The sequence below is a fragment of the Aegilops tauschii genome, chromosome 6, assembly GCF_002575655.3.
Source record: "Aegilops tauschii subsp. strangulata cultivar AL8/78 chromosome 6, Aet v6.0, whole genome shotgun sequence".
Taxonomy (NCBI): Eukaryota; Viridiplantae; Streptophyta; class Magnoliopsida; order Poales; family Poaceae; genus Aegilops; species Aegilops tauschii.
The window spans coordinates 144,097,126-144,112,670 of NC_053040.3; the positions used below are offsets into that span (position 1 = coordinate 144,097,126).

The 15,545-nt window shown below is 44.7% G+C and overlaps 2 protein-coding genes across 3 annotated transcripts; both read left to right on the forward strand.

Annotated features, from left to right (window-relative positions):
• The first annotated feature begins 514 nt into the window (after positions 1–514).
• Positions 515–9,615, forward strand: LOC109774480 (uncharacterized). Of its 2 annotated transcripts, XM_020333202.4 has the most exons (14): positions 515–710; positions 2,042–2,249; positions 2,765–2,815; positions 3,059–3,189; positions 3,289–3,411; positions 3,518–3,640; positions 5,114–5,172; positions 5,340–5,509; positions 5,958–6,011; positions 6,673–6,782; positions 7,231–7,344; positions 7,426–7,551; positions 7,821–7,884; positions 9,050–9,615. In XM_020333202.4, the coding sequence occupies exons 2-13, from the start codon at positions 2,073–2,075 to the stop codon at positions 7,846–7,848; spliced, it is 1,266 nt and encodes a 421-aa protein (XP_020188791.1). In that variant the 5' UTR covers positions 515–710; positions 2,042–2,072; the 3' UTR covers positions 7,849–7,884; positions 9,050–9,615. The 2 variants fall into 2 exon arrangements, with proteins under 2 accessions (XP_020188791.1, XP_020188789.1); XM_020333200.3 differs by lacking the exon at positions 9,050–9,615 and having other exon boundaries at positions 7,821–8,043.
• A 4,010-nt stretch (positions 9,616–13,625) lies between these two features.
• LOC109774482 (uncharacterized) lies at positions 13,626–15,161 on the forward strand. Its single transcript, XM_020333207.4, has one exon. It carries the CDS (start codon positions 14,521–14,523, stop codon positions 14,959–14,961), a length of 441 nt encoding a protein of 146 aa, XP_020188796.1. The 5' UTR covers positions 13,626–14,520; the 3' UTR covers positions 14,962–15,161.
• Positions 15,162–15,545: the final 384 nt, after the last annotated feature.

The following is a 15,545-nucleotide window of genomic DNA, read 5'->3' on the forward strand; positions in this document are numbered from 1 at the left end:
TGTCCATCTTATCAAATGAGAATCTCTCACGGTCGACTTATGGGCACTTGGTAGCTGAGATCAAGGCCCTGATGGAGGAGAGGGAGTTTATTCCCCAGAAGATTTGTAGGTATTAAAATAAGGTAGTAGATTGTCTGGCTAATTACAGCCGTACATAATCTTGTACTGCTGTTTGGCTTCAGAGAGGCCCCCGTGTATCGAGGATCTCTTGCCAGTAGATTGTAATCCTATAATTTTGGAATAAAACTCATCTTTGCTGAAATTTTATTTACAACATTCCACTGGAAAAAATCATTGGAGGACAAGCAAACATCAAATTGATCTGGACTGGTGAGCGGAGAAAAATAGTTATCCGAAACGACCAAACAGCGTCGCTTCATTCGCAAGAAATCGACGCCCATCCAATTTCAACGACTGTGATTTCGAATCCGAAATCCACCAGCATGGAGTCCTACCCACCCGACACGTGCACAGGCCCACGTTTAAACTGTACCGCCCGCACTCGCGCTTTGCTGTGCCACCCTCCCCTTCCCCTCTTCCACTTTACGCGCCTCTCTCTCCTTCCCCTCTCTCGCCAATTCCCCATTCCCACCACCCCACCCCACCGTCGCCACCCCGTTCGGCCCCAAATCCCCTTCAGATCGGGAGGAGCCGGCGGCGAGCGGCGGGAAACCCTCCGATTCCCCTCCTGACTGCCTCCGCGCGCCCTGGTGAGCTCGCTCTGCCATCCCGCCGCCGGAGCCTCTTCTCGCCCGTTCTCTTCGGTGCTCGACCGTGGGAGCGAGGTTTTTTTGGGTAGCGCCCAGTGATTTGTTGTTGCCGATTTTGGTCGCTGTGTCGTGCATTGATGGAGGTTACGACCGAGATCGCGAGGTGTCGAGGTGCGATTTTTTCGTTGTTGCGTGCGATGCTCGCTCGGTGCGTTCCTTCTGTTTGGTGGCGGGTTGACGAGGCCAATGCTGTTGCTGTTTTTGGTGATCTCGCCGTGCGTGCGTGCGTACAGGTACAGCGTGTGTGCGACGCTATGGCTTGACTGATACGATCACGCGATGCTGCTGCTGGTTGGTTGGTTGGTCGTTCTCTCCTAGGAGCTGGTTGGTTGGTTAGTGCCAAACTGCTATTTAAGTTGTAAACTGTTCGTGGATTAGTGCTGGTTTAGTGATTTTTATTGTGTTGTAAATTTAAGTTATTCCACGGTTTTAACCTAGAAAGTCATCCCACGGTGGAAACAATGATCACGAGGTGCTATGTGCTAGTTTTTGGCAATTTCTATCGCCATATGAAAATTTGTGGGAATTGTACGGCTTCCACGAGCCCTTTTTAAAAAACAATTAATAAACGAAGAAAACATCTCCCTGGTACCAAACTATGTTTTATAATTATTTATTATGTGAATCTGCCGACTCTTAGTTGGTGTGGGTGTGGTGTGACTTGCTGAATTTTGTGTACTTATTTTGGTGATGGCTTCTGTGTGCATCGAGATACCGTGATGTTTGTGTGTTCACCACATTTATGTTTGTTTTCAGTGAGCAGTTCCATGTTACATTTACTTTGTCGTGTTTACTACATGCTGTAGTATGGAGTACTCTATAGTATGATGCATACATGTTCAGGATTTGACGATTTTTCATCTCGAGTGAGTGCACAGTTTGGTTTACAGATACTTGGATGCCCTCATTTCTAGTATCATACAATGCAACCAGTCATTGCATTTTCCTCTTATTATGTGATTGCATTTTGTGCAAAGTATTAATTCCAATGTAAGGGGAGCCTTGGCGCAGCGCTAAAGCTGTTGCCTTGTGACCATGAGGTCACGGGTTCGAGTCCTGGAAACAACCTCTTGCAGAAATGTTGGGAAAGGCTGCGTACTATAGACCCAAAGCGGTCGGACCCTTCTCCGGACCCTGCGCGAGCGGGAGCTACGTGCACCGGGCTGCCCCTTTTTATTAATTCCAATGTATTTGCTGACCTTAATTCCAATGTATTATAAGCACACACCATATGGCATCTAAGTTTTACTTGTTTATTGTTTTCAATGCAGATTGACAGAAACTGCTATTGATCAGTACAAGATGCCCGTAAGCTTTAAATATTGGGATGACTGCTTGGATCCGGATGATATGCGATTAATGTGGGCAGATCCTCATGTAAGTAAAGAGTGGACTGACGCTGGGGAAGAACAGGGACAGAAAGTTCACCTATCACGGGATCCTGATGGCGAGGCATATCTGACACAAACTGAAATTATGGTGGGTGATCAGCCTAACTGTGTAAACATTTGTTATCGGTAGCTGTTGGATACTTGTACTGTTTGCTAGATCACTATATATCTGTTTTTTGAAGCTGCATTTCTGCATGTCTAAGATAACCTCTTTAAAAAACAAAATGTCTGACGTATCCAGTCTATCCATTATTTGGTTTATTCATTTTAATAATCATTTCACATCTGAGATGCTAGAGTGTGGCACTAAAAGCAAAGCAGGCTATCAGTAGTGGCCTAGTGAATTTGTTGCTGAAGCTTAACCAAGATAAATGCTATCGCTGCTGTGAGATAAGTGGTCAAACATGGTGGTTTCTTGCTATATTCAAGGAAGTGGTTAAATGACTGTTTAGAAGTTTATTACTGCAGTGCTGAAGTTTGCCGAGCTATGGAAAACAATCTCAGAGCGGGGGTCTATTGGTTTTATTAATTACTGTATTATGTTTGTTGTTTGTATAATGCTGGGTTAGAACTATTCTTACATACACTCGTTGATTCTTTCAGGTAGTTGCTGCAATTACTGTTCAGAGGCATTTCAAATCACAGCTAGACCCGGTATTGATTCTATTGCTCTATGTTTTATCATTATTTGCACTTGTGTCAGTAATCGGAAAGGTGAGTGGTGCAGTACAACTATATACTAACATATGTTTCATGATACATTGTCTTTGGTGGAAGAGTAAGAAATTATGTGAGTATAAGACATGACAATTGTGATGATAGAGTTCAGCTATCTTGTTATTGGTAACTATCCTGGTGGACTTGTCTAAGCCTAAGCATCCTACTTATTTTGTGCAGTATATGATAGGTGCCCTTGCAGAAATTGCGAGTGGAAAGAGGCTCTTTGTGGATAACTATGATCGGAAGACTAAGGAGACTAAGATGGGCATAATGCAGGTGACACCAGAAGTTGCTCAATGGCTTGGCAGGTACTCAACGGTCAACAGGCCTGGTCAACTTAATTTCTGTATCTTCCTTTCTCATCTACGTTCTTTAACTGAACTTCTTGTTTTCATCACTTCTGATAGGGAACTGGGTTACAAAAATTATGACATTGAACTTGAAGATAATATTGATTTACTATACTGGCCTTTTATAAATGTCTACTTTGGTGCTGCTTATGCAAAGTGGCTCTTCTCATGTGATGAAAAGTATGTATTTCTCTGGTAGATTCTGTATCACTTTTAAATTTAATGTACTTTATCATCTTGTATCTTTCTACTGCTAAACGCAATTATTTGGCAAAAAATGCTGCAGAGAAAGAACTGAAGAATTTGTCGTTAGAGCTTACAAGGGAGGCAAAAAGAAAGCTACTCACAAGTCATCTGCCCCCATTTTCGAACGCTATCTTTATGTGAAAGAGACCTTGCTCTCTATGAGGTTTTATTCTTCAAAATCTCTCTTCGTATTCTACTTCCAACATTGTTATGTTGTTCAGTGCTCAGTGTATTGCCTTGGTTAAATTTGTTTCTCTTATAATTTGTGGTCTATTAAGGTCTTGTCTTCAAGGTTTTGAGCTTAAATATGTAAGCCTAGTAAGACTTCAAGTTTGGGGGAAATTATTGAGCTCCTCGAAATAACAGAACCATAAGCCACAACTTTACTTGTTTGACATGATACAAGTTTACAGTAGCTTTAATCTTAAGTTTCACCTCTATAAATTGGGACCAGAGAATTATGAGGGTGTAAGCGGGCACGGACACCCAGCTAAGCTGCTGGGCCGTGCCTTGAAAAAGCTTACCAATTGCGATGCGGACTGACTACTTTGATTCCCATGATTTCAAGCAGCTTGACACATATCTCGCAAGAAACCGATGGTGCAGTCACCACCTCCAGCCTGCCTTGTCGTTGCAGGCGGCGTCCCAGTCCTTCACCGTACTCCTCTCTGTACCCACTATAGCAGGATAATGTGGACTTCTGCCTCCATCCGGGTTTATTGGCCCCCTTCATATTTTGTGCTCAATTTTGACTGTAGATTTTACTAAAAAAATATAAGTTGTATGTCAAAAAACTTATATTGTTGGATTCATTTTCGAAAGAGCTTTCCAATGATAATGTTTTTGTGATATATAACTTATTTTCTGTAGTTAAGTCAAATGTCAAAGTTTGACCCAAAATACAAGTGGGACTAATAAACCCGGAAGGAAGTAGTAGTGGCCAACCGCATTGTCCGCTCTAATCGCTGCTGGACACCTCTGGAGATGGGTGGGCAGTCGCAACCCACCCTGCCAGCACCCTGAGAGAATTATCACGTGGGCCTACTATTATAGTAGCTGTAGGCTGTAATAACCTACAACTGCTAATATTTTGTTTCCTTTTTAATTAATCATTTATGTTCACCTAACATGTCAAAATACTCCCTCTGTATCAAAGTATTCTTACATTTTGATACAGAGGGAGTATCAAACTAATGAAATAACCAGTTTTTTTTTGTTTCACAACAATCCAAAGGATGTTCCTTGATGATTGTATCATTAATGCACATACAATGCAAGTGCGTGAAGAGGTGTTTAATGAAAGAAACAGTTTTCTTGCCACTTACGACTGATAAGGTACTAATCTTGTAGTATATGTGCTTGTATGTGAGAAGGTGGCTCTTGCATGCGTGCTAAATGATGTGGTTTTTCATCTCTCTTTAAGCACCGATATAAAAGCACTTAGCAGTGCACTGTACATGCCCTAAGTAAACTATATGAACTGCATGGTCAACTCCTTACAACCCATCGAATATCCATTAGGATAGAAATGTAGAAACTGTTCACTGAATTAAAATTCAAAAGCTATTTCTTTGTTTTACCTTACATCCAGGATCTAACTTGTTGATGAACTGTTTCTCACTTTTTTTGCTGGCAGACAACCAGACAGTTTAAACGAGCTGGCTCCTGATCTCCTAGAAAATTCCTCAACTGCAGGTTAAATTCGTTGATTTTTTTTATTTAGTATTTTTTAGATTCAAGGAGTGTGAAATATAAGCAAAAGTTAAAATAACACATGTACTCCAAATGCTGATCCCTATTTTGATTCCAGAAAAGCTTCTTGCTACATTCAACATGTCATCCAATTATCATCTTTGTGTCAGGAACACAGCTGGTATATTGGGATTCCAAAGTGTCAGTGGAAGATCTGGATGGAATGTGGAGTCAGCCTGACGTCTTGAAGGAGTGGACAAATTCTGGTGAGCGGCGTGGAAATGTCAGATTTTCGCATGATGCCAAGAAGAGACCGTATCTTTCTCGAGTTGAGGTTAAGGTATGGCTGGTTCTTAATAGTTGTGCAGTTACTTCACATTTCCTTTCACTAGTAGGCTTCCCTCTTTGCCGTGCTAAAACTTGACAAACATATGTTTGTACGTAAAGCTACAGTTAAACTTCTGCATATTCTTGTGCTGGTAAAGTTCTGACTTTAATTTCATAAAAAGAACGGATCATGTGAATGCCATGTAACAATACTAGTATGGGTTCACATAACCCATATTTCAGTATAGCTGTGATTAGAGTGTTGTCGTGCATTTCTCTATCATGCAATACCAAGTGTGAAGGCCAAATATTGTTCAGAGAACCATTACTTCACACCTTATTTGATACAACCACCCTGTCTCTATATCATATCATCAGCATAGTTTTTTGATGGTTTTATGTAATGACGAGTTTAGACACCAATGCACAGTTTCTGTATGTGATTCTGAATTTGATCTCAGGCTGTTGCTGAAATAATCATATCTCGCCATTTCAGCTCAAGAGGAGTAAAGCCGGTAAGCTTTGGGTTGATAGTCAGTGCATTCTATTCTAACAAAATAGTATATCATCATAAATTCATAATGTGTCAATATCTAATGATATTATCTTCGAACTTGCTTAAACATGTTGCTCTTCTTATCTTCCAAACTTGCTTAAACATGTTGCTATTATAGCAAATCTGTAATGCAGTGAAATGCCAATACCCGTGCATCCTGTAGAATAGCTCTTAAAGCTCTGTTTTCTCACATGCAATCGTATTGCTTTTGAAGGTCTATGTATAATACTGTAGCATGAGTGATCATCACATACTATGCTCATCATATTTTGGCCCTCAATCCACGCAACAGTATACCGTATTAACTAATGCATTTCTTCTGTTGTTAGTTATCATAACATTTCCTTGTTTCTCTTTTTCTGTAAACATTTGGAAATAATGTCTGCTAATCGCGTTAGCATCCATCTCCTTGTAAAATTAGTGATTAGAGATATTTCTAATTAAAATTCCAGCGGTGCTGCCTATATTATTATTGTGATTAATCGGTACTGCCTATGTAGATGCCTGTAGGGCTATCATGATATCAATAAATATATTATCTGAATTTCCTTTAGCAAGTTCTATAAGCCCCTGCATCCTAACATTTGTTGAACCTTCTATTCTGTTTCAAATCTGCATAGGAAGCCCTAGCTGCTCTCGCAGAGGTGTGCAGTATGCGCTTTGTCCATGGAGTACGTTCTCGGACAGGATTGATGGGAATAGATTACCCTACTGCCGCATGGCTTTCCAGGTCATGACACTGCGTCTAGCCATTTACCTGTACATTTTATCCAAACAATTAAGGTGAGGTGATTGTGGAATCTGAGTAGGACCTCAACTTTTGAACGATATTGTTCACCCTGACAAACCTGAAACTCTTTACTTTACCAGTTATCTTGCTTTACTTATTATTTTGTCCTTACACACGCTAGCTGAACCTGAACTACAGTTTTGGCATACACGGTTTCATACAAATATATTCGGTGATCCAATTACAAAATGTAACGCATGAATTCTTTTGATCTGCTACTTTCGGTTACTTCAGAAGTCAGACAATCATACTTTAGAGCAAAGCATTAATCTAATAATCTGGAATCTAACTCCATTGAGTTGGTCGCGTAGAACTGCTCTTGTTCGATTTTGCTATTACAGTTTCCAGGTAGTTGTTCTCACTTGCAGTTTGCATTTTGAGTATGTAGAGATTGTGGCTATACGGCATACACAGTGAGCTCGGTGGATGATCTCTACAATCCATTTGCATCAATGTACTTTGGAGCAGCTTACTTGGGATGGTTGTCACGATATGAAGGAAGGTCTGTCTAAAAGGATTAAGCACAATATATTTCATCTTACTGCATAATAAACAACAAACTGACACATTTTCCTCTATACAGGGAGAGAAGCCATGAATTCATTGTTCAAGCTTATCTTGCGGGACCAGACAAAGTTAACCTTCAGGAAACTGGACCGTATTGGAAGAAATTTCTGGAGGCTTTAATACACTATGAAGATCCGAAGAAGTATGTTCTCTTGCTGTATAACTTGGAATGAGATTCAGAATTATTAAGTGGGTTTCGTTTTCCTGTCAAAACTTGGCTATCCAAGTAGTCACCACAGTCTGCTAACATTTTCAAACATGTACCCTCACAAACAAGAGATTCTAACATACTATGTAACATCTGTTTGTAAATGCGGGCAATACCAGGACTTCAAAATTGACGTTATCTTAAATGGATTTGGTTTATCATGACTTGCAGTCGCTAATTAAATTGTCTATCTACCTTTTCAGGGACCAGACGAGCTGCTGTATTTTGTAAAATCGTGATGTCTTCATACGATTTTGTTTACTGAAGGTGTTAGTTCTTTCCAAGCCTTTTTGTCTAATAAACTTTGCCACTCCTTCATTTTTGTCAGCAAGAGATGTTCATGGTTCTATTTGCTGTCTACTCTTGCTCAAAGTTCAAACACTTGCTGTTAGTGCGAACGATCTCTAAGTACTTTGATATTTTTTCTGGTATTGTGTGCCAATTCATGATTTAAGCACGCAAAATGTCTGGCTTGCATATTTTTGCCTAGTCCCTGTTACCAGCAGTGTAGTTTTTCCCGAAAGAAAGACAGCAGGGCTGTTTCACAGTTCATCAAGGAGTAATACAGGGTAACCTTCCAACTGAAAACAAAAGCCGAAACAACAAAAAGTACAACCTCGGATTAAAAGCCGGAATAGCAGTGTTGTCAACTAACTAGCAGTATTCACTTTACAGTTTATTACGTATGATAGTGCGTTCAGAACGTCCACTTTTCTAGACAGCAAACTGTTTCCTTGTTGGGTGGTTGTAGAACAAGTGTGCATCATGAGAGGCAGATTGTCCTGCCCCGTTCCCTACCAATTCAGGGTGCATGTCATACCAGCCAACCAGTACCCTGTAGCATATCCTTTATTCCTGAAGTGTTAGCCCTGTGCCTCTTAACAGCTGCTGGGAACTGACAGATAAGCAGCAGTTGAATTGTGTTAAGCTTCATGCACTAGCCAACGCAACCAAAAGTCCGAACTGATGGAAAGGGCTAGTGCAGTCCACATATAATGTAACACCCCCTCTCACGTGTGACGGGGAAGACAAGTCAACACGTGCAACCGGAAGAGAGCGACGGAGCGCGAAACTCACGTATGACTCAAGAGGCCTATACGTGGACACAAAGGGGGGCAACAGCAATTTTTAGATAAATTGCGCGAACCAGGACTTGAGTTAGCTCCGATACCATGTTAAGCTTCATGCACTAGCCAACGCAACCAAAAGTCCGAACTAATGGAAAGGGCTAGTGCAGTCCACATATAATGTAACAAATTGTATCATTGCACTTCATTTATGGATCCTCATTTTCTACCAAGTTGATCGAAGAGTGTGAAACCAAATAGTGAATGAGACGACTAGCCATTTTTTCCTGTATATGCATAAGATTCCAGCAAGACTAGTACACAGTATCCAGGCATATAACTTTTCTTTTTGGCGTTTAATGCAGACCGCAGGCTGTAACCAGCAAAGCTTCGTTTTCACCATCTTGTAACTGAAGGTAACTCGGATTTAAATAATCCATGTAGCAGTAAACACTTCATTTGTATTTTCTGCTTTTTTTCGAAAAGGATTTGTAATTTCTGCTGGCCTTTTGGTATCAAACGAACTTTTTATTCTCTGTAGCCTGTACATTATATGAAAAGAAGGCACTGTTTAGTAAGGTTTCTGCTCGAGCATCATGTTTGTATGAAGGACCTATCAATGATCTGCCAAATTTCAGATCTCCTCCCCGAGGATTCGACACTGACGAGCGATGCACTTGCATCGACTACTTGATACAGAGGATACCCACCCGCGTAGATTTTGTAATCTGTGCTCTGGTCATGTGTCAAGTTTGATTGATAAGAGCCATGCCCGCCCTGCTTCTGCTCACATCCATTTTGCCTTCCATAGTGAAGTGCACTTTTGCTATACAGAATTTTTTTTTCTCCCAAAATGATCAGGCGAAGTACGCATCTTTCCGCCGGAAGGAATTGTTATAGGACATGAACTTTCTTTCCACCTGAGCTATTATCTTAGATTGGAAGATGCAAATTCGCTTGATGAGTGGCCTCAGATGTATGTTCACAGGTTTGTTTTGGTATCGTATATTCAAGCTTCACGGTATAGTGACCACAAGGGGTGAGGGTGTCCATGATTAGGGCATTTCTGATGATAGACATGTCATCATGTTAGGGCTTTCCGATTTCCAAAGCGGAGTTGACAGTATCAACTTGAACCATCGTAACTGGTAGTACAATCTTGACTAGCTAGGGCCGGACCATGATGCGTTTAGCTCCATCGGACAATTCCTACCGGTTTATGACAAAGAGTACCCGCGAGCTTGCTGGACAAACTCATCGGATTCTTCCCGTAACAGGCCTTGCCAATCAATCTGGTTCGGTCCTAGCCGTTACTATAGCTCGTATGCATGCATGATTCCTTGGTTCTTGGTGCTTAGCAACGATACTCTACAAATGTAAACTGCGCAGGCACGTGACTACCAGCCACAGTAGCACCATTTACCAAGCATGAGCATCCAAAGCGAATCAGATCAGAATACTACTATGATTCTCGGGTGGCAGAGGAAGGATTTCAGATCGGTATCCACGACGTAACTCTTCAAATGTTTTGCTGACTCATCAGCGTACTACTGGAGGTGATGGTCTCGGAGTCGGAGGACGGGCTAAAGCGCCGGACCTTTTTGAAAGAAGAAAAGCCTAATCATGGAGCCGTTCGCTCCAAGCAATGCTTTCCTAGGGCTCCTAGCACCTCAACCCGATCCAGTTCAGTTCAGTGCTCGATGGCAGACCAAGAGAATGTCGAGCGACCACCCTCGGCTGGATCTATTTTAATCTGACAAAAGTATATCTATCTTATTACTGGGATGCCACATGCCTGCGTCCTCCCTGCATCCGGCGACTTGTCGAGTAGTAATATTTTACTGCCTGGCTAGCAGCACCGCGAGACGGAAGAAATGCCCTCGGGACGGAGTGTGCTCCTTGACCGCGAGCGAGCTGACGATGGCATGCCGACAGCCTCTCACACCCTTTAAAAAATGACTCGGGAAGGGAAGGGAAATGGCTGGTGTGTGCTCGCTCTTGCTGCTGGAAATTTCAGTAGTAGCGGCGCTGCGGCGTACTGGCGTCGGCCAGGGTGCGGTGGATATGGGCGTACAACTGTGAAGTGTGGCCATGCCAATAGGCAAAGAGAGAGTAGCTAGCGACCGGGCCGGATCGGGGCGGGGTAGGGGTGGTAGGGACGACGTGGCTGGCTGTCACGCTTTGCTCGACGACAAGGGAGGCCCATGACGACGTCCTTGCCGCCCCGCGTGGCTCCACTGCCAACCGTACTGCCCACCGTTTTGTTCCCTCTCCTCCCTCCCTCCCACGCCCGATCGAGATCCATCAATCCATGCATTGCCAGCAGGATCTTTCTTAGTTTTTTCTTTGAGAATACAAGAGTAAAATTCATCTCCCACATTCTATGGAAGAAGCGTGCAAAAAAAAAAGTCACTGAATTCACGAACGGCAATTTTCGGGTTGACGAAGTTGTTCCGGTCACGGAGGCGTTTTCATACGTATGTCGCCCACACGGCGCCATCTGCCTCGCCGTGTGTAGCCACATCATCGTAGGATGGATCGCATGAGTGACACTCTGCAATACGGTCACGGGAGGCGTTTCTCTCACGTGGCGTCGTCTGCCTAGCCGTCTGTAGCCACGCGCAGTGTAGGATGGACTGCGGCGGTGATACTTTGCGTCTGCAAGGGGTTTTTCGAGAAAAAATCGGTTTTTGGGACTTCTTTAATGCAGGTGGATTGTTTCAGGGGCTCGCATTTGCAAGAGCGCCGCCACGTGCGCACGCCATTTTGCAAATAAAAAAGCCTTGCCCCCACCTCGGTTCCATCGACAAGGCTTCAAAACCACCCGATGTGGAAAGAAAGGGAAGAAAGTAAAGAGGAGGAGGCGATTGCGATGGCGATCACCTAGGGTTTTCACTTCGACGGAAGGAGGCCTCGGTGGCAGCGCCTATGACGGAGATTTCGCCGTCGAGTTGAAGCATGGCACCGTGGTTGTGACCAAAGGGCGAGACACCTCCGTTTATGGTTAGTTTTTGTTCCGTGCCGCCCATGATGTTCATTCTTATTCAAGTTCCCGTCACCCGTCGTTTAGATGTCATGTTCGTGTGGCTTACTTGGACTGTGAAAAAAAAGGTTTTTTTTGTTTTTTGTGTGTGTGTGGGGGGGGGGGGGGGGGGGGGAGGCGGCGACACACGCGGATTGTGATTAAAGTAGAGGATTATGGATGCTAGGATAGGTAAGCACGTGCTTATGAGGTTATATGGTATAGCTTAGATGTGAATCATATAACTCAATTGCCCATGTTCAATTAACTAAATTTATGTGTGTTATAGAGCTAGATTCGACATATGCCGCGGTAGGGTATCTTACCTAGGCAACTTGGCCCGATGGTGATAGGGGCAAGGTTTTACCCAGGTTTGGGCTCTTGTAGAGGAGGTAATATCCTACTCTTGCTCTTATATATTATGTTGAGGGGTGTATACAAAGTACATGTAAAGTACCAAGGGAATGTATATCGACGAGCCCAATCCCTGACTTATATAGCATACTGGGGGCCTTAGGGTTACAGATTCTAGTCGGCTACATCGGTGGAGGTAGAGTCCTCCAAGGCGCTGGTATTTGTTGATTGTCCTCCAAGTCTCCTCGAGTCCTCGTATAATTCACCAAGGGCCGCCAATGTGGCCTAAGATGGAACCGACCTAGGGCCTAGGGGTCCTCAGCCCGACCCATCAGGTCGGGAACCGACATGGCGAGGGACCCCTTTTGGCCGGGACACCGTCGATGTGCTAACTAAATGTGTGAACAATATTGTGTTAACTTAACTTAACTTTGTTGAACTGTCTTTGCACATGCTAAGTGGTCTTGTTAACCGAACTTGACCATGCTAACTGAAATTTGCAATTTTGCAAAGTACCTGAATTTTGCACATTATCTGATCGTCTGAATTTGCAATGTCCATGTAGGTGATGAAGAAAGGGATTTCTTTACTGTTGCTATGAATTATGGAGGTTTTTCCATTGGGAGTGGTTCTGAGGTTGTTCCGGGTATCTAGAGGAGGTAGGACATTTTGTTCTCTTTGGTCAGATGAGGATGATTGTCTAGGCCCATTCATCATCATCTTCTCTAGGACGGTGATCTTATCCTTATCTTCATTGTCATTAATTTCTTCTTACTCTGACCGACAACTTCCCGCCTCGTGCGCCAACACCGTTATCTGGCTCCGAGGATGTTTCGAAGATCTAGAGGAGGTAAGGCATTTCAGTTCTGTCTGATCGAATCGTGGTGGTTGTCTAGGGACCTATGTCGTCCTTTCTATAGGACGATGATTTCAACCTTACTTCCTTGTCGTTGATTTCTCCTGGTTCCGACCGGCAACTTTTCATCCCGTGCCTCAAGACTGTTATCTGTCTCCAAGGATGTTTCGGAGTTCTAGAGGCGGCATGGAGATTTGCTCATTACGTGCGACTGCCACCGACGACTTCATGAGGAAGACATCATTGATAATTTGATATACAACATGGCATTTTATTTGCTGCTTTTTAGAAAATGGTTTCGTAAGGTTGGACATTTCTAATATATCGTCTTTACCTTCTACTTGTAGGAAGAGAAAAGGCCTTCTTCTTCTTCTTCTTCTTCTTTTTTTACAACAAATAGACTTTATTTCTCATATGATGGTCATGTCGTTCACAAGTAAAAGTTAGGGATTGCATCATCTCAAGAACCCGAAAATTTAGCACTAAAAGAATGCTTAGCTAGCTCATTTGCTACCTGATTAGCTTCCCGGAAACAGTGTTTGAATGATATTTTGGCAAAGTTCATTGCCATCTGCTTAAGTTTAGAGACCAATGCAATGTCGGGTCCTAGATAAGAATCCGTTTGCTGAATTGCCTCCACCACAAACGAGCAATCAGATTCAATCTCCACATTGTTGCACCCCAAATTTGCCAACAAGTATATTTCATTTCTAATTGCCCCGAGCTCCGCTGAATCAACATCTTGGATATGTAGAAGAAACCAAGTCACTTCTGCTAGAAAGTCAACCCGTTCATCATACACAAGCTCCAAATCAGTCCATGAGACGGTTTTCTTCCACATATGTTCTTTCTTCTAAGTCGGGAGTTTGGAGACACCGATCTGATGTAATTTGTAGCTAGGACGCGAATAGGCAGCGCTGTTTTCTCAGGGTTTTGAATCACGATTCCTTTCACAAGTTGTCGTCGTTGCCATCAAAGGTACCACGCCGCCACAACAGCCAGTTCGGCCACATGTACTCCATCCGAAACAACAATCAAGCTTTGATAAGATATTCGCAGTGACTGAGCTTGATTTGTTCTGATCAACTGCTCTTTGAATGGCATCTAAAAGTCCCAGCTGAGACCACACTTCTTTCACACGACGACATTTGAAGAGGCAGTGCTGCAAGTCATCGACACTGTGAACAAGGTATGTATGAAAAAGAAAAAGGCCTTCTACTTCTAGGAAAAGAAAATATCTTCTTTCCTAAGAAAAGAAAAATAAAATATCTTCTTTGCTAAGAAAAGAAAAAGAAAAGATAAGATCTTCCCTGCCCCGATGTGGGTGCACGGGTCTCATCCTCCCCAGCTTGACACCAAAATACTCACGGAGGCTGCACTGCTCCGTGGCCGGACCGCCTCAGTTCGCAAACGGTTTGCGCGAATGGGTTGGCGGCCACAGCTGGCCGGACCTTTATAAATCACGGTCACGGACACGTCTACCTACCAATAACCCACACGCGCGCCCGGCACAAGTCCCACAGCCACACTGCACTGGACACACGGTCGCGCACGCGGCGTCGCGGAGAGGCGAGGAGCGAGAGGGAGAGACGTGGGCGGCAGCGATGGTAGAAGGCGGCAGCGGCGCGGGGGCTACGTCGACCTGCCGGCGCGGCGGCGGCGGCGGCATCGTCGGCCCGGCGGCCCAGCGGTGCTGCGGCGGCGGGTGCGGGCTCGGACGCCTGGTGCGCCGGCTGCGTCGCCAGGGGAGGCAGGCGCTGTGCGCTGCCAGGCCGGCGGCGTCGTCGTCGTCTTCGTCGGCGGCCGGGGCGCTCCGGGGGTGCCAGTACGACCCGCTGAGCTACGCGCGCAACTTCGACCAGAGCGGCTTCGGCGACCCCGACCCGGACGCGGACGCGGCCAGCCTCTACTACAGCTACACCTTCTCGTCCCGCTTCGTGCTCGCGCCAGGCAGCGCCACCTCGTCCTCAACCGCCGTCGCGGCCGTCGTCCCCGCCCCGAACGGCCTCGTCGTCGCCAGCCGGCCAACCGCCGCCAGCCATTAGCCGTCCCGTCGCCAGTAGCTTCCCTTTCTCTCTCCTCGGGTTCCTTTTCCTCAACCTCTGGAATGGAAAGGCAGCAGCTTGTTTTAATTCGATTTAAGAAGAGCCTTTCCGTAGGGGAAAGTTCGGTCGGGAGAACGACGATGCTTGTAAATTAATACTGTAGTACTGTATGTATGTGAGAAGAACGCCATTGCTCGGTCGATCGAGTTGTGCCATGCCATGCCATGCTCGATCGGATTCTCAAGGACCGTATTCAGATTTCTGATTCTGAGCTGCCGAGGATAGGGTCGAGAGTACTGTAATTGCAGTGGCAGGCAGATGCCGATGGGCAGGGGGGACGTACGGGGCCGAGAGGCGCCATGAATGCGGTGGTACTTGCCGGCGGTGACGCCACCGCCATGGCACTGGGTGGGAGCGGAATGGGCGACGGTCGGGGGTGGTGGTGGCGCAATAATTGGCCCTGGAAATGGAATTCACGGCTCCGCAGTCCCGTCCGTGATCTGTCGCTGTCACCACCACCGCACCGGCTGCTTCGGGGTGGTGGTGGGGGCGGAGATGGAGGAGGAGAAGATGCCTGCCAATCT

What these genes read in the sequence shown, in the direction of transcription:
- LOC109774480 (XM_020333202.4), top strand. Translation starts at nt 2,073, where the DNA reads ATGCCCGTAAGCTTTAAATATTGGGATGACTGCTTGGATCCGGATGAT. An exon ending in TGACACAAACTGAAATTATG is followed by an intron (nt 2,250 to 2,764) that starts GTGGGTGATCAG and finishes TGATTCTTTCAG; the next exon opens with GTAGTTGCTGCAATTACTGT. An exon ending in GTTGCTCAATGGCTTGGCAG is followed by an intron (nt 3,190 to 3,288) that starts GTACTCAACGGT and finishes CACTTCTGATAG; the next exon opens with GGAACTGGGTTACAAAAATT.
- LOC109774482 (XM_020333207.4), top strand. Translation starts at nt 14,521, where the DNA reads ATGGTAGAAGGCGGCAGCGGCGCGGGGGCTACGTCGACCTGCCGGCGC.